We start from the raw sequence: 19,548 nt of genomic DNA on the forward strand, positions 1-19,548 counted from the left end.
AGAATAAAAAACAGGAATAATTGGTTAAATACGAACGTTTGTAAACGTCTTTGTCCATGAAATAACTAAACATCAGGTATCTATTGACTCCTAAACAAACCTAGCTAGTCAAAGGACAGTTGTAATTTCTTATTCTCTTTGATACCATTTGCTTCTGACTTATCTTTTTGCTGATACTTCACTTAGTTTTTTTTTTTATTTGGTACTCACTCTTAAAAGAGGCTAAATTACTGCACAAAGAGGTCTTTTTCACTAAAAACCCAATTCACACGTTTTTTTATAATTCCATTTTCGAAATATTAAATTAACAATTTTATAAATAAATATGGTTGCGTTTCCACTAAATGTAATTAACCAATTAGATTCTATTTTGTTTGTCGGTGGTGCTTCAAATCGTTTGTATAGCTCAAAAACTGCTGCATGTGGAAAATTAAATAATACATTTCTGTCATATAATGACTTATTTCGATAAACAGTTTATGATTCCTAAAAAAAAAAATTAATATTGGCTCATTGTCATGAATCCCCTATGTAAATTATACTTCTAGCTAAATCCTTTTTCATGTCAAGTCTTTGTCTGTGTGTGACTGCACAAGTGAGTGCCACTTGTTATGATTATGTTGAATATGTCTAATATGAGAGCGAATTTGGCTACGGCATTCCCGGCATTAAGCGATGCGTCGAGGCTGGCGACCTCGTCGAAAAGTGAGCTAGCTACCATACTATCAAGGAGACATGGCCTGAATATCGGCTGCTGGAACCTCTGTTCCATCAAATGTTCACTAACGCAAGCCTTCGTAGCTGAAGAATTTTATTTATATAACCTGGACATACTCTGTGTTTCAGAGACAAGATTAAATGGACAAATGACACTTGACCTAATAGCCCCTTCGGGTAAAAAGGCCATACTATTCAATTCTGGCCCAATGGATGGATCCGGCCTCGCAGGAGTGGGAATAATCATGACACCCAAGATCGCATCGGGACTCCTTGACTATGAAGCAGTGTCTGACAGAATTGTGATGGCCCGTTTAAAAGGTCAGAGTAATAACCTGACAATACTATCTGTATATGCCCCTATTCGTGACGCCCCTGACCACTTGAAAGACAAATTCTATGCTGACCTCCAAATGACTATGAATAAAATTCCTCGTAAGGACATCCTCGTGATCGGTGGTGACTTCAATGCCAGGGTTGGCACGAGACTAAACGATTCTGAATGGGCCATTGGCAACCACGGTTTGGGCGACCGGTGCATTAACGGAGTCAGACTTCTCATGTTCGCTATGCTGAATAATCTCAGTGTGGCTAATACATGGTTTAAACACAAACCTTTCCACACTTACACTTGGAGATCCCGAGATGGTAGAACCCGCGCCCAAATTGACTATTTACTCGTTTCTCGTCGCTGGAAGTCAATGATTAAAGACTCGAGAGTATACAGAGGGGCGGACACTGGATCAAAAAGTGGATCCGACCATTTATTACTAAAATCAAAAGTTAGATTCAGACTCAGCTCCAAAAAAGTATCTGCACCTAGACGCATCCTAGAAACAACGAAACTCAAACTCCCTGAAATCAAAGAGACCTTTATGCTCGAACTTACAAACCGTTTCACGGCGTTGCAAGATAATGACCGAGAATTTAAGACCAATCAAGCAATTTCTGAGACCGAGACAAGTGCCATGACCGAACAAGATAATTTTAACCCATCACTAAATATAGAAAAGCGCTGGATCAAGTTCCGAAATCAAGTGAAAGAGGCAGCTACAGAAATTCTCGGAGTAAGGGACAAAAAATCCAAAAGATGGATTTCTCAGAAGACAATAGAACTCTCTGTAAGGAAGAAACAAATGACTGATAAACACTCTGCTTCTTTTAAAGCACTCCGCCAAGAATGTCACAAATCTGCTAAGGCAGACAAACAAACATATTGGTCTAATGTAGCCTGTGAAATGGAAAAAGCTGCTGCACGCAATGATTCACGGAAACTCTACCAGCTCCTAGGAGAATCAACCGGGAAAAAGAAGCAAAGATCTACCCCCACACTACTTAGTAAGGACAACAAGCTTCTCACGAGCAAAGAAGATCGCATCGAACGATGGCGTGCTCACTTCCAGGAGCTTCTTCACCCATCAGAAAATGACCACAGCCAACCCATTCCATCCCACAGCAGTTCTGAGTCACCATTCGTGTATAAGGATTGCAATATCGCCCCTCCAAGCAGAGAAGAAATTATTCATGCCGTAAAACTATTAAAAAATAATAAAAGCCCTGGCATTGACGAATTACCAGCTGAACTTCTCAAGGCCCTTCCAGAAGCGGCTATCGACGAGCTCCACAACTTACTCACGGATGTCTGGGTCAACGAATACATTCCTGAAGAGTGGAGGACCTCTATAATAATTCCTGTATTTAAGAAAGGGGATCGAGCCGATTGTAAAAATTATAGAGGAATTTCCCTGATACCCATTTCTGCAAAAGTTTTCACAATAATAGTATTAAATAGGTTCAGAAATATTAGAAATGATCGGACGAGGCCAAATCAAGCAGGATTCAGACCTGGTATGGGATGTTGCGATCATATTTTTAGCCTGAGACAGATCCTGGAACACCGCCTTATACACCAGCAGGAAACGATACAAGTCTTTATCGACTTTGTAACGGCTTTTGACTCGGTAAAGAGAATTGCCATCTGGGATGCAATGAGGGATGATGGAGTACCCGAAAAGATAGTCCGTTTAATTAAGGCGTATTACGTGGGAACGAGGGCATTTATAAGAGCTGACGGAGAAATCTCAAAAGAAATATCAATTGACAAAGGAGTGCGACAGGGTTGTGCCTTATCGCCTATTTTATTTAACTTTGTCATTGACCAGATCATGAAGACTCTTGACAAATACAAAGGTGTGACAATCAGTCCAGCACTATCAATAACAGACCTTGATTACGCTGATGATGTGGATATCTTGGCTGACTCGATAATAGAAGCACAGCTCATGATAGACGACATTGCTGCTAGATCCCTTGCTACTGGACTAAAGATCAGCCAATCGAAAACAAAATCGATGCGCACCTCTGGGCTAGATGAAACTCCAATCACATTGAATGGCATCCCAATCGAGGACGTCCAGAATTTCAAATATCTAGGCTCCCTAATAAATCCCAAGGGCGAAGCTCTAAGCGAAATACAAAGCCGCATCTCTGCAGCCTGGGCAGCATTCATCCAGCTTCGGAAGTGCCTCTGGCTACGAAATGAAATTTCCCTTCGAACAAAGCTCCGGATATATAACGCTTTGGTCCTCTCTGTGCTTCTTTATGGTTGCGAAACGTGGCCCCTCAGAGCTGGGGAAGCTAATAACCTGAATGTCTTCCACCACAAGTGTCTTCGCTGTATTCTTGGCCTGCGTCTCTCTGACCGCGTCCGTAACGATGTCATCAGAAGAAGATGTGGTGATATACCACTTGTCTCTGATGTTGTCAAAGCGAGACGTCTACGATGGTTCGGGCATACACTGCGCCGACCGGATGACTCGTTCAGCAAACAGTGCTTGAAATGCCAACCCCTTGCGCAGTGGAAAAGGAAGCCTGGAGGACAAAAAAAGACATGGTTATCAACAGTTAGAGCCGACCTCGAGCCAATGGGAGGTTTCAAGAAGCACGGGCACCGATGGAATAGACAATGGATCCAGTTGATCGAGCCAATCGCACTTGAAAGAGAGCAATGGAGAGAGGCATGTCGACAAATTCTGGATGCCACGATGGGCCTGGACAAGGCTCGAACGTGACCCAAGTACAAATAAGTAAGTAAGTACAAGTACAACTTGGACTGTAATGAACGTTTATTTGATTCATTCAGTTAGTTGCGATTTGTCTGTTTATGAATAAAGAAAGGATTTTTCGTATTCGGATACTATATTGGAATAGGGAGAAATTAGTCAGCAACAAATTGGTGTCAGAAGTCGGATACTGAAACACGTTTCATTTGTGACAAGGTAAATTTTTATTCAAGATTAGGGAGCTTCGCCGGAAGAAAAAGTTAAGATAAGTGAAAAATCAGTTATTTTATACATGGTGTTAAATTTAACACTTAAAGTAAATTTCAATTGAAATTGAATTAAACAAAAGATTAATTACTTAAAAAATAGTAAGTGAATTTGGACATTAAGATAGAGATATCTTGTCGGTTGTTCGATTAGTATTGCCGTGTGACTAATTTTCTATATTGGTCAGAAGAAATTCCAATAAATAGTAAATTCCAGTAAAATACGCAACTCAGTTTTGAAAGAATACTCTTGTGTTCTAAGGCAGCTTTTCGGTGCTGCAGTGGTAAAGACGAATTTGCGTGGACCGTTTGGACTTAGTGGCTTTATCAAGTGTCCTATACTAAAGTGGGTAAGCGTTAGTCTTGTCAGAGCGGCTGAGGTTTCAAGTCCCGGCTCTACAGGATACCATTCAGTATAGTGAAGGCTCTGGTTGACGCCAAATTTTGCAGTAATTTTATAGTACTCTTGCATTGGTTCTGTACCAAATTTTGCAGTAATTTTATATTACTCACCCATTGGTTCTATACCAAATTTTGCAGTACTTTTATATTACTCTCGTATTGGTTCCATACCAAACTTTGCAGTAACTTATTATTACTAACGCATTGGTCTTACATCACATTTTGCAGTAATTTTATATTGCTCACGCATTGGTTCCATACCGAATTTTGCAGTAATTTTATATTACTCACGCATTGGTTCTATACCAAATTTTGCCGTAATTTTATATTACTAACACATTGATTTTATACCAAATTTTACAGTAATTTAATATTACTCTCGTATTGGTACGAAATTTTGTAGTAATTTTATATTACTCTCGCATTGGTTCTATACCAAATTTTGCAGTACTTTTATATTACTCTCGGATTGGTTCTATACGAAAATTTTAAAGTAAATTTATGGAAACCCACAACTTTGGAAACCGAAAGTTATCGAAAGAGCAACCGAATCAGTGCTCAAGGGGCTTCAAAAAGCTATTATCAACTGACTGTTGAGCCCGAGACTAGTACGTCTTCCAGTTATTCCGTTCTTTCCAATCTTAGTGGCTACGATGCCAGGTGGGAGACATCTGCCTTAGTAGAACCCCGAGTTGAAAGCTAGCATACGTCTACCACTAAAACCCAAGCTAGGAAATTCACAGGAAGAAGAAAAAAAAGAGTCAATCCAATTCCAGGAAAAATTCAGGCGATACTGTTGTTGGCATAGATCAGCGTGTCAGTATGGACCAAGAAGCGATTGTAGCCCTGCAACAACAGACCGTCAGGTTGAGTTCGGAAGCGATGAATGACCGTTTTGCTGGTTTTGCCACTCAATTTCGTACAGCCTTTCACGCAGACCAAGCTGCAATTCAAAATGCAGCCATAACAGCAAGGATGTCACCTATTTCAATTGCAAAATTAATCAATGATGGAGACATTGATACATACCTCAACACCTTCGAGTGTGCAGCTTTCCAAAACCAGTGGGACAAATGGATGCTTCCACCAAACCAAATTAGCGACTATGATGAGGTCAAACGGGCAGTACATCGTAGCTATGGAGTCACATCGGAATATATCGAGTTCGTTTTCGCTCAAAACAGAAGGAGGCGGATCGGTCTTTCATGGACTATGGGAGGAGGCTGGAGCGACTATCTGTAAAGTTTCAGGACTTTAAAACATGAAACCGATCCTGAGATCCTCAGACAGAAAAAAGATGATAACCTTCGAATGATTGTGGTTGAGTAATTTACTGGTTCTATGCAAAGTGACCAACTACGCATACGTCTCAAGGAACTCAACCAGCCACCTTAGAAGGAATTATGCAGATAAGCAGACGCGTTCTTTCTCGCCAGAAGAGTCGAAAATCTGATTTTGATGAATTTGCCACAGAAAGAAAACAGATCTCAAGCAACTCAAAATTACGAAGAGAAGGCTAAGACAGAGAAGAAAGATGCACAAAATATTATCGCTTGCACCTCTCCGTCACAAAAGAATTATCAAAGCCGTTATAACTTCGTGAAGAAAGGGCATAGGGCTAAGGACTGTCGACAGCCAAAGAAGTAAATTCTTCTGGCTCGAAGTCCTAGCTCATTGGAAGATGCACGGGAACTTTTCTATTTCACAGGCAAAATTGAAGGGCAACCAGCAACTTTCTTGGTCGACAGTGGCACAACTCTGTGTATCATTCGTGAGAAGTATATGCCAGACGATAGCTTCCATTCAAAGAAGACAGACGTTTGCTGCGTCCATAGAGACTACAAATCTTATCCTGTTAAAGATGTTCACATCCACGTAGGAAGGAAAGGGGAAGGTATCAGTGACTGCGTACCCGTTGCTGTCTTAAGCGAATTACCTGTGGACGTGATTCTGAGGACATCATTTCTTCGTTTCAATGAACTTTGCAGTCAGCACTTTGGAAAGAAAAAGCCTAATATTAGAGTTTTTGTCAGCACAATGAGAAAGAATTACTGCCAAAAAGAGCTTAAAAAGGATGACCGTACCAAGGATGATTGACTCGCCTCCAATGCCGAGCATTCCTGATTCACCAACTCGAAAGGATAGGAGAGTCGATCTTCCAAAAAATGATATTTCGACAATATAGGTGGATCCTGGAAACGATGGGAGGCCAGACGGACGGAAGAAGAGTCCAAAGAAGAAATGCATAGACCGTAATTTGTACAAGCCTCTTTCGTTGGGTACAGCTCAAGAGATAAGTCCAGATCAGCTGACTGGTGATGAACTCAAACGACTGCAGGGGACTTACAAAAGCTTGGTAAGCTGTTCCAAGCAAGCTCCGCTACGTGAAAGCAATGAGATCCTTAGTGATGTGCTGTATAGGAAGAGGACTTCGTCAGTGGGCGAGGAGGTATTGCAACTTGTTGTTACACAGTCTTGCAGATCCTTCATCGGGAAGTTGACCCACGACTCGCCGCTAAATGGACATACTCGAAACCAGCGGACTTGTGATCGGATTTTGCATTGTTTCTTCGAGCCAGGAGTAAGACGAGATGAACGAAAATACATTAAAACGTGAAAACCGGGTCAGCTCACTGCTATGCTGAAAGCGAAACAGAATGTACCTCTGATTTCCTTACCCACAGTGGAAGAGTCCTTCTACCGCGTGGCTATAGACATTGCTGGGCGGTTAACAACATCAAGGAATGTTCATCGGTTTCTGCTTGTAATTTCGGATTGCGCTGCCAGATATCCGGAAGCGTTACCTCTACGGACGACCAGTGCAAGAAAGGTTACGGAGGTCCTCGAACAATTCTTTTGCCCAGTTTGATTCCCTTATGAGATTTTGACCGACTAAGGATCAAAGATTTGTCCAAAAGTTTATGAATAGTTCAAGGGAATATAAAGGCAATAAAGACTCCTCCGTATAACCCTCAGACCATTGGGCTGGTGGAAAGACTCAATGGAACCTTAACCCCGTTGTTTAAGAAATATGTTATAGATAATCCAAAAGAATGGAACTGGTACATCCCCCACGTTCTGTTCGCGTGTCGCGAAACAGTTCAGTCTTCATTAGGGTTCAGTTCCTTCGAACTCCTGTATGATAGAAAACCAAGAGGACCGCTAGATATTCAAAAAAAAACAGTGAGAGGCAGGATCAGCGGTTCTAAGACAAAATCAACTAACTGCTGAACTGTTGCAAGTACGCTATTAAACTGAAAAACCAATGAAGGAAGATCAACAAAACTGTACAAAAGCAGCAAGCCAGCAAAAGAAGCTATACGACCGTTGTACAAAGTCTTGTGAACCTAACGGCGGTGACAGCCAAGTTTGTTCTGGTCTGTGTGAATCAGTAGCTCATTTTGGGAAAAAAGGAACGGAAGAGCTGTTAAGTCTACTCCAAGATTTCAGAGAAACTTTTCCAGGGACACCATGAAGAACTAAGAACGTGAAACATAGGGTTAATACAGGTGGGTCGTGAACTCTGAGGCAGAGGCCATATGGCATTCCACAAAGCCTACAGGTCGCCATTGAACAGGAAGTCTACCGCATGCACTACTCGGTCATCATCAAACCATCTTCAAGCTCCTGGTGCTCTCCAGTCGTCATAGTCGAAAAATTGGACAGATCACTACGTTTCTGTCTTGATTTTCATGGACTTAACAAAATATCTCGTTTTGATATTTATCCTTTACCTCGTATAAAGGGGTTCCTGGAGACGGTTGGGAGCAAGAAAATATTTAGTGTCCTAGACATGGTTAGAGGGCACTGGCAGATCGAACTGGAGAAAGGTAGCCGAGAAAAGATGGCATTCCAAACGTCTTTCGGGTCTATCAGTTTCTGGTCAATACAAGAAGCAGGGTTGAGGATCCACCCTAGAAGGATTAAATTGGCTCAGAACGAGTTTCGTTACCGGGGTCGCCGCATTGGAAATGGGGAAATCGCCCCATTGGTAAGAAAGGTCCAGGCCGTTAAAGATCTTCCCCTACCTGGGTGCAAGAAGGAAATTCGTTCTTTTATTGGGATGGCAGCATATTATCAATGTTTTATCAAGAATTTTGCTGAAATTGCTGAGCCACTCACTCTGATTCTGAAGAAAGGTTCTCCAAACAAGTTGAAGCTGAGCAAGATACGGGTTGGTGGATTTAAAAACCTGAAATGAGCACTCATCGAAAACCCTGTTTTGGCGACACCTGACTTCAGTAAGGATTTTATTTTACAGAAAAACACTTCTGACAAAGGCATCGGAGCGGTCTCACCCAAACGGATGATGAAGAGCACCCAACTACATTCCATAGTAGGAAACTGATCCCGGCTGAAAACGTTACTCGACCATGGAAAAGAAGTTGGTCAAATGGGGAATTGAAAGCCTCGAGAACTACCTGAAGGGACGCCATTTCTTCGTAGAAACGGACCACAACCCTCTTAGGTGGCTCAATGTTGCTCGAAATTACAACACTTGTCTGACTCGTTGGTCATTAGCTCTGCAAGAATTTCAGTTTACCATTAATAGCCGACCGGGATCCATGAACGCAAATGCTGACGCGCTTTCAAGGCTTTTCTATGTAATATTGTTGGATTAAGGACGTTGGATAGTAGGATTAAGGATCTCTTCCATCCTCTTGCGGAAGGGAGGGATTTCATGAATCACCTATATAAATTACACTCCTAACTAAATCTTTTTCATGTCAGGTCTGTGTGTGTGTGATTGCGTAAGTGAGTGCTTAAACATTGAACTCGGACTGTGATGAACTTTTGTTGGATTCAGTTAGTTAATTTATAATATGATTAGTTATGTTTATGATTAGTTAGCAATTCGTCTGTTTATGAATAAAGAAGGGATTTGTCGTATTTGGATACTTTACTGGAATAGGGAGAAATTAGTCGGCAATATTCATTGTCAAATACTCCATTTTCTCACTGACGACGGCTAAAACACACAGTAATTAACAATAGCCCTAGCTCCCACTGTTCCCTAACCTTGAATTGAAAACTTAACCTAGTTAAATTTAAAGATACATCACTCCATGATTTAGAAGTCAAAATGAAAATTAGCAACTATACAATATCTATAATTTCAGACCTCCCCCTCCCATGTTACTTTGGACTGTCATCAGGTATTCTTATCAATTAGTAATTCAATCCATAAACGCTTATATCGTAGCTATTTTTACAGACTAAACATTTCAGTAAGCAAAAACGGACAATCAAAACCCGAAAGACGTACTATTTTCCTTTGATTTCCAGCAGGATGTACAAACATGTCTTGAGATGCGATCAGATGATGATGTGATGAGCACCAACTTCTAATATTTAACCGAGCAGCAGTACCAGTTGGCGAAACCATTGACACCCCTGACTTTGACTCCCTATGAAGCAGCACGAGCTCTTTCTGCGTTCGTACTGCCATTCTTTCAAGCCTTTTTTCTACCTACAATAGATATAAAAACATAACATCCGTAGAAATATACACATATATAAAAATAACATATATGTAAATATATACTCATTAGCAGTATAAAAAACATTATAGCGGAACAACTATTATAAACAAAAAGAATAATTAGGGCCAATACATTAAAATAAAAAAAATAATTGGGTAGATATCAAACATGCAATCACGTAATAGTTTTAGAGGCTTACTTCATGAGGAGTCGCTTCTGAGACTGACTTTTGAATTACTAAACCATATCTAGCCGGGATATTTAATGACATATTTATCAATGTGCGAACTTCTATTAACGTAACAAAAAGCAAGAAAATTTGAATAACATTCAAAATTTTTAATCATGCCATATGCCAATTGGTGTCAATTTGATATATAAGTAACTATATATTAATAATCACATGCAATTAGGTTTTATACGTAAAATACTTCATAAAGTAACTCATATGAAGCAAAAATACTTGGCTATAATTAGAAAAAAAATGTCCTGGGATATCGTCCACATTAAGGACAACGGTCTCATAAGCCTCATTTATTGAGTTGATTGTTAGTTGAGACGCTGCAAAAATTAAAAATTTATGAATTACAATCAAAAATTAAGATGGAATGTAAAGCGCTCTTTATACAAAATAAGCTAGTTTGTAGGTCCTTCTGCTTCTAATACAAATAAAGATACCGTCAGCACATACTACACAAGATAGGTCAGTACGACATTCAAATAAGGCTGATCGGGTCGTATTTAAAACATCCGAAACTGAACGTAAGTCTACTTAAAGCACCACCACGACTTGACTTCTAGTCAACTTGATGAGCCCCGAATAAGTCTCTCTAATTTTGATTCGTCCCAGGAAGTAAAATACTCTGATGTAAAGTATGTTGCCACGAGGCCATTGCAAAATGAGGTCATCTGCGTACAGGGGTGTTCCCATTACGGGTGTAAAGGATTATCCTAGGAGCCTCTATATATTCACAAATAAATAAACACTAAGAATTCTGAGATATGTAGCTACCATAAAAGCGAAATCAGCTAAGTGGAAAAATTAAATAAAGGAACAAAATTATAAAGAAACCGAATGATGACTATTGTATAAAAGGAAATATTATGATAAAAGAAAAAATAGAAAACTCTGATGTTTGTATTTTCACTTAAAAGCGGTGGATACTTGAAAAAGTATCCACCTCAGCAGGAGAATTGACCTTAAAGATTAAATTATCTTCAGCAGGATTGACCTTAAACATTAAATGATAGTGAAGAACAACACTAAAGCACGAAACTGAGCATTTACGAGTACAATGCATGAGCAACCCATTGCCTTTACAGCCTTTGAACAGAAAACAACTGAACTGCTCAAAGCACATAACAATATGCTATTACATTGGTGACATTGTGAAAAGTACTTTTCTTTTTCTTTCAAATAACTTTGGTTCTAGAGGGGTCATTCTTAAAACACTGGGGGCAAAAAGTCGAACGTTTACCGTACTTTGACTAAATTTGACGAGGGCTCCAGCCACCTCAAGCTCATCATGTTAAATCAAAGGAGTCTTTTGCAGAACAATCCTTAAACTAAAATAGCTAATTGTAATTGATTTTCAAAGTGAAGTAAACTTGTCCAAATCTAACTTTTGTCTCAGCAATAAGGGGGCTCTTACCCCCCCCCCCTATGCAAACATAATTAATTGCGAACATAAACATTAAATTCCTATGCACACATAATTAACGTTTCATTCTCTTTTCACCAATTTTATTTGTATTACCTTAAGACTTTTTTTGAAGCCTAGAGACCCCCTCCCCTTATCTTAAAGAATCCATCTTCCCACCCCTCAATAAATAATACTAAACTACGAGATAATCCTTTACCGTTAGTGTTATCGGATAAATAGCCTATAATAACGGTTCAATTTTATAAACTGCATTTATATTCAGAGGCAAAAGGTACACCAGTATCGTCTCTGGCCTGATGTTATATAAACTGACTCTCTAATGTCATGATCGATAAGATTTCTACAAAAAAACAAAAAATACTAAAAAATTACTGTTTTATGGGCCAAAATATTGATATGTGGCAATTTCCCTTGGTGTGATCTCTTGTCAAACTTAAAAATAGCACTAGATCTTATAGTGCTCATTCCAATTAGCCTTCTTTTAATAACATTGTCCTAGAAAATAGATTTACACGTTTAATTGCCTAATTTTCATCAAGAATGCTTTCCCTTTTGGGAAAGTTCAATTTCAAAATCACAAATAAATTATGATATTTTTCAGTGTTCTAAGTTAAATAATAACAACCAAGAAACATTTTAATTCTCTTATGTTATTACCTCATTGTTCCTTATACATAGCACTTAAAAATGGTAATAATATTTTATATATATATTATATTTTGAAATATTTCAGTAAAAAAAAAATGAAGCAATTATTGTACTTGCATTTGTAATACATAAATTTTTGTTAAATATTTGTCGAAACAAAAAGACCAGAATTCTTTTAAAAATGAATTGTGTTTGCTTTTCTAACCTTTATGTTGGGTGAATTTCATCTTCATTCTCAGTAGTGATTTTTTTTTATTATTATTAATATTATAATTTTTAACTTGTTTTAGATAACAGGCCAAATTTCATCTCTGAGTTGATACCGTGGAGCTTCATACCACGGTAGTGCGGAGTTTGATACCGTAGCTGATTCTCCGAACTCATTAAATAGATTTTGATGAGCAACTTTCAGAATCCCCATAAAAATATATCTTGTTGTCACATAGATTTTAATTAGAATTTAATTCTTTAGAATTTTGGTTTCTACCAAAAAGCTCTGTTTTTTTTTTTTTTAACAAGCCGTTTCTTTCCACTCCTATTTGTTAACTTCAATTTATTATTAGTTTGAAAATCCTTTGGGATTTTCCGTAAGTGCTTTCTTCTAATTTTAATAGGAGCGGAATAGGTCTGCCATATCAAAAAATGATCATAAGGTTATCATTTGTCAGGGTTTACAATTTAAGTTCTCCTACCAGTGTTTTATGGATGGCTCCAAAAGATACCAATAAGGGATCCGGGGGTCATTACTGGAATCCCTTGGGGAAACCTACCGATGGCACTGATGATGTCTCCTGCCTGTCCATCATCTGCGCAGCTCAGCATGTCAATGGACACTTTCAACAGAATTTGTTTTGTGCAAAAATAGGAGAGCCATCATCCACAACATTCATACTATTGAATTAGTTCAAAAGCTGTCCCAGGAATGAAGGCAGTGGCGTCAAGGCACTGGGGCATGAGGAGCGAGAGGAAGTCGTCGCCTTTGCCGAGATGTATCTTAAGACACTTCGAGTTTTTGGCTAAAATATATAACTTGAAAACTTGATTAGGTAATATGTATGGTTTTTGGATACCCAAGAGCATACGGGTTGTTGCAGGGGTATATATTTGCCAGTCTTAGCCCTAAAAAGGGCATTTAAACATTTCGGTTTTGATCAAATGAGCCTCTGAAGTTTCTTTCATGTTTGTTTTCTGCAAAAAAAAAAAAAAAAAAAAAAAAAATGAAGGGACATCAGAAAGCAAAATAATATCATCATAAAAATGAAGGAATATAAAGAAAAGTAAATTGCTACCTTGCCAACAGTTGGTTCAGCGTCAGCAAGACATACTATGAGGATACAATCGGCCTGCCTTATGCAAGTCTGCGTCCATGATGACATTTCTTTGTCGCAAAGATAGAGTACAATCCTGTGCTGATCTTCTTGTCTTGCAAGCCATGCAGAGAGGCGATAGTCGTTCATTCCATCGAAAGTTTCTGGGTTTAAGTATACATTCAGTGTTTGTGAGGTCAATAGAAGAGGGGGACCTAGAAAAAAATACATGATATGAAGTATGAACCAAGTATATCGTGGTTACATTGAATATTTTTTAACAGAGCTGCTCTGTGATCGATATAATTTTAATGATAATCACCATTTCAATAAAACATTGAATTGTTAAACAGTAGAGCACTGAATGTTATTAAACGTAATGGTTGATAAATTATTTTTTTCAATAATTTTTTATTTTGTTTCTTTTTTATTTTATAATAATTAAATTTTTGAAATATATTCTTTTTGTTTAATTTACATTGACATAATTCGAAGGATGGGAGTGTTATTCTTAATTTCGCCCTGACATATTAGAAAGATAGGGGTGTCATTTCCCATGGGTAAAATTTTTCCTTGGGAGGGCAGTTCCCTAGGGATCTTCCACGGATAATTTGACAAGGGGCGAATTTACCAAAATTCATATAAAGGAATTTGTTTTATTTGTCTTACTTTCTGTTTGGCCAATCGATTTTACATAAGAGATATTCCGCGAGAACTACTCAGAAGAAATATTCTGCGGAGTGAGAATTGTCTGGGGAAATTTTTGTGGGGAGGAGGATTTTCCACGGGAAAAATTCTCAATGGAATTTTCAAGGAAACAGTTTTTTTCGGCGGAAAATACTTTCCATTGTAGGGGTGGGGATTTCCATAGAGAATTTGGAGGGGGGTTTTAGGCAAAAATTAAGAAACGGACAGAAATTAATACTAATAACATATTCAAATCAAAGTAACAAGAATCTTCAAGAGAGAATTATCCACAGGAAATTTTCAAAGAAGAATTTTCCCGCGAGGATGGGATTGTCCGAAGGGATTTTTTGAAAGAGTAGGGGGGCTATGCTTTATGGATTTTCCATGGGAGGGTTTCCAAAGAGGGAGGAGGTGGATTTTCCAGCTTTATTTGTAAAAAAATCCGAAATTAAACGAAGAACACATTTTTCAACTGGGAGTAAGGAGCAGCGTTAAGACTTAAAGTTAACAGAAATTATTCCATATATAAGGGGGATGCCTCCTCAGCAATCCCAGAGATTGATGAGGGTAAATACAGGTGGAGGAGGAAGAAGGTCCCTCATTTTTACACTAAAAGAGGTCCAACAGCGTGTGCACACGTCCCGTGAGTTACAAACCTCCTCCCAGTAATGGCTGAAGTTGCATGGTGAGGCAGAACACCATCGTGGGAGGACCCTCTATAGGTGGACAATTGCATCAGGGCGTAAGATTCAAAACTATGGACACTGGCCTCTACAAAGGGCTACTTCGGCCCTTTAAGGGTACTGGCAAGGCTTGGGACCTCGCGGTCGACTCTATTCCCACTTGAGGAGTGGCTGCCCACGAGGAAATTATAGCCTAGTAAACGACACAGCAGTCCAGAGGGTTTTGATTAATGGGTATTCCTTCTGGGTTTGGTCTGCTTTGATGGGCGTTTTTGGGCTGAAAAGCCTCTTCCTAGCTAATTTATCTACTATGGTTTTTTTCCCCACAGTACTATAAAATTTGCATGAATATATAATGAGTCGAAGGTAATAAGCTTGAGACTGTCAGGACATTTCAACTCTTGTTGACAGAAGAGCATCACTAAGTGCTGAAAACTATGTTGTGACCAACATAGGCCCAGGATTTTACAAAGCCTCTTCTACTGGAGGTCCCAAGGACTTCTTGCTATCCAGTTCTAACCCGGTCCGGATCTTAGGCGCTTTCGTGTAGACTTGGGAAGATATGTTTGTCCCCATCTTGCAGTGCTATCCAGAACTATTCCTTTTCCTAAGGCTAAAATATTTCAATGATTTGAAGAATTTGAAACTGGGAACTTGGAATGTTACAACGTTAAAGCATAAGTATTGTATAACATTTTGACTGACAAATTCAGACGATTGGAGCTGTACTTATAAGCAGTTTCAGAAACTCATGTCCCAGGGTTAAGTAGCATGAAATTAGGTAATACAGAATTTATTTAATCAGACCGGAAGGATGGGGTACATAGACAGGGAGTAGGGCACTGCTTAGACTGGGGGGGGGATACTGATAATAGTATGCTACTACTACTACTATTGAAAACTCACCGGAACACCCAACCTCCTGAGGCCAACACAGCCACGCACGCTCCTCCTTCACCCCAATCTATTCATAGCCTACCTCTTTACACCCTCCCAAGAAGTTTCCTTTTTCTTTACATTTTTCTTTATGACATCCTCCCACCCCAAACGGGGACGACCTGCTTACCCGTTTAGCCCTAGACGGTTGGCCGAAAAGGACAATATTTGGCAATCTGTCATCTTTCATCCACAGAACATACCCTAACCATCTCAACCTTTCTTTCATTATAGCCCTAGAAAGCGGGATTGAACCACCCTTTTCATAGAGTCTACTGTTAAAAATAAGATCAGTCAGCCGGGTTCCCAGAACAATCCTTAGACAATTTCTCTGGAAAATATCTAGTAAATCTTCTTCCGCTTTTCGGAGCGTCCATGTTTCAGTGCCATATTTGACCACTGTCATCACTGTACCTTCCAATGTTCTAATCTTAGTTTGCAGACTTATCTTCCTGTTCTTCCAAACTTTTTTTAATCGTGAAAAAACACACTGAGCCTTGGCTATTCTACTTTTAACATCGTCACTGCTCCCACCTTCTTTACTAATAATACTACCAAGGTAAGTGAAGCTGCCTACCTGATCAATCTTTTTGTTAACCAGGGTTACCTTTTCATCTTCACTTATTCCTAGGCTTAGTGACTTAAGTCTTCTTATCGTTAATTTTCAAACCTATTCTTGCACCCTGAACTCGCAAAACCTTTAAAAGTTCATTCATTCTGCTCACACTTTCAGATAGAATGCTTAGTTCATCAGCATATTCTAAGTCCAGGAGAGTTTTTCCTCCCCATTTGATTCCGTGGTCTCCCATTGCCTGTTCTGTGCTCCATCAAATGATAGAAGTCCTGCTTAACTCCTGATTTAATACAAAACCAGTTGCCAACCTCGTTTCCTACCTTAACCACAGCAGTATTATTCTCGTCCATAGCGATTATCACTTTAATTATTTGCTTGGTATAACATAATCGCTCATTTTATGATTAAGTAGTTCAGGGTATCAGTTATAGTGGTGTATGCCCCTGTAGAACCGACTGATGGAGATACTAATGACTCAGATGAATTTTACTTACAGTCTTAGGAGCAAATAGAGAGGTTCCCAAGTAGAAATGTGGTCTTTTATTAGGAGATTTTACCGCCCATGTTGTCAGGAACAGGGATAGGTTGTACCCCAACCCATTAAATGGAAAAAGAAAAGCAAACAGCAGTGGCTACAGACTGTTGCAATTTCATAGGTATAACAGTCTTGTTATAACCAATACCGTGTTCGGTCATAAAATAGCCCAAAGTTAACATCGTTTTCACGTGATGATACAACAGTAGATCTCAGTGATTATGTTACTGTAAACCGAAGACTGGCAGGATCAATGCAAGATAGTAGGGTATATAGGAGTGTATACCCTACCATGTAGGGTATACACCCTACAGGATGATACTTCCGAGATTTATGAATTTGGTAAACACCAGGATGATACTTTGAGAGAAACTTTCCAGGATTAGTTAAATACTAGACTGGACGGTTTGAATTTTGAAAATGTGGAAGATGGATAAAGTAAATATAGGAAAACAATTTGTGAAGTCGCTGATGGTGTCATGGGGGAGAAAGTTAGAACTGCAGCTAGGAATATTAGTGAGAAACCTTTATGTTTAACTGAGGGGAGAAGGGGCTTTTACAAGAATTATCGGAGGGATAGATCATATGAAAACAAAAGGAATATAAAGAAAGTGGAGAAAGCATTAAAATATGAATTTCGGAGATCTGAAATGAAGGCCTGAGATAGAATTGCCGAGGATCTGGAAAATTGAAGCTAGACGATATAACAGTAAAATATTGTACTGGCCAGTTAATAAATTGAGAGAGAGTAGTCAATCTGGAATAGTCCGAGTTAAAGATGGGAACGGGGCGACAAGTAGTGATAAGGAAGGGGTTACAGAGAGATGGGCAGAACATTTTGAGAATGTGCTAAACCAGGATAGAGTTGCAGCAACATGTATAGGGGAAAATAAAAAAGTTTGTGATGCCTTAGATGTCAAGAAAAAAAATTTTGCGAGGAAGAAACAACGGCAGTACAAAAAGGAATGAAAAAAAAGACTCCAGGTGCTGACAGTGTGGTAAATGAGTTTCTTAAATACGGCGGTTCTGAGATTAGTATGAGGGGAAGTACCTAGTGATTTTAGAAGAACCTTAATTAAACCCCTGTAAAAGTAAGGTGACAAGAGTGAGTGCGGTAATTATCAAGGCATTAGTCTGGTTTCTGTAGGTAGCAAATAACTTAAGAATACGAAACTTTTTAGACAGAGATATGCGCTGTAGAAAAGTTTTGAAAGAAGAACGGTGCAGTTTTAGAAGAGGTAGAGGATGTGTCGACCAAATTTTCACTTCACCAAATTGAAAAGTACCTGTGTTATCAATCACATTTAGTCCTTAGTTTCATAAATTATGAGCAAGTATTCGATTATGTTGATAGAAAAGCTTTAGCAAAAGTTTTCTCCTTGAATGGTATACCAGACAGATACATTACAGTGATTAGTGCTAGGTATGAGAATAACACTGCTGCGATTAAGGTAGGAAAAGAGGTCAGCAGCTGGTTTCGCATCAAATCAGGAGTTAAGCAGCATTATGTTTTATCACCCTATATAAGGAATATTTTGATGGATTTTGTCTTAAGAAGCAGAGGAAAGGCGATGGGAGACTACCGAATCAAATGGGGAGCTCTTGGACTTAGATTCTGCTGACAATTAAACATCCTAGATGAAAATATGAGCAAAATGAATGAACTTTTAGAGGTTTTTCAAGTTAAGGGTGCTAGAATGGGTTTGAAAATAAATGCTAAGAAGAATAAGTCACTAAGGCTAGGAATAAGTAAAGATACAATGGTAGCGTTGGGCAACGAAATGATTGATTAGGTGGACATTTTCACTTACCTTAGTAGTATCAAACAGTTCGTAACGAACTGTAGTAAGGAGCAACCCGGCTAAATAGTGACCGAAATTCTAAAAAATGGAATTTTGATACCAATAGTTACATCAAAAGAATCACATTTTAATCTTGATTTTAAATATAAAGTTTCATCAAGTATAGTCTAACCCATCAAAAGTTAGGAGCCTGAGAAAATTTACCTTATTTCAGAAAAATCATACCATCAGATTCAGTGTATCAGAGAACCCTACTGTAGAAGTTTCAAGCTCCTATCTACAAAAATGTAGAATTTTGTATTTTTTGCCAAAGACAGATCACGGATGCGTGTTTATTTGTTTTTTCCCAGGGGTGATCGTATCGACTAAATGGTCCTAGAATGTCGCGAGATGGCTCATTCTAATGGAAATTATAAGTTTTAGTGCCCTTTTTAAGTGACAAAAAAAATTGGAGGGCACCTAGGCTTCCTCCCACGCTCATTTTTTCCCGAAAGTCACCGGATCAAAATTCTGAGTTAGCCGTTTTATTCAGCATAGTCAAAAAACCTAAAAACTATGTCTTTGGGGACAACTTACTCCCCAACAGTCCCCGTAGGAGGGAATGCAAGTTACAAACTTTGACCAGTGTTTACACATAGAAATGGTTATTGTGAAATGTACAGACATCTTCAGGGGATTTTTTTGGTTGGGGGGAGCGGTCGAGGGGAAGGGGTTATGCGGGAGGAGCTTTCCATTGAGGACTTTGTTATGGGGAAAGAGAATATCCATGAAGGAGGCACAGG

The 19,548-nt window shown here is 38.9% G+C and overlaps 1 protein-coding gene and 1 long non-coding RNA gene across 5 annotated transcripts in view; one reads left to right on the forward strand and one right to left on the reverse strand.

Annotated features, from left to right (window-relative positions):
- Positions 1-19,548, reverse strand: part of LOC136033137 (neuropathy target esterase sws-like) — a 201,282-nt gene that overhangs the window by 47,213 nt on the left and 134,521 nt on the right. For 3 of the 4 annotated variants that reach the window (XM_065713787.1, XM_065713805.1, XM_065713778.1), the window contains exons 16-17: positions 13,532-13,764; positions 9,714-9,917 (exon numbers count right to left, since the gene is read on the reverse strand). In XM_065713787.1, coding sequence (XP_065569859.1) covers positions 9,714-9,917; positions 13,532-13,764 — 437 coding nt within the window. The remainder of the gene's footprint in view (positions 1-9,713; positions 9,918-13,531; positions 13,765-19,548) is intronic. The other variant, XM_065713796.1, reaches the window with a different exon arrangement.
- The window catches only part of LOC136033165 (uncharacterized), a 73,144-nt gene that overhangs the window by 4,905 nt on the left and 48,691 nt on the right, over positions 1-19,548 (forward strand). The gene's annotated exons all lie outside the window — the stretch shown is intronic.

This window comes from Artemia franciscana, chromosome 1, assembly GCF_032884065.1.
Source record: "Artemia franciscana chromosome 1, ASM3288406v1, whole genome shotgun sequence".
In the NCBI taxonomy this organism is placed as follows: Eukaryota; Metazoa; Arthropoda; class Branchiopoda; order Anostraca; family Artemiidae; genus Artemia; species Artemia franciscana.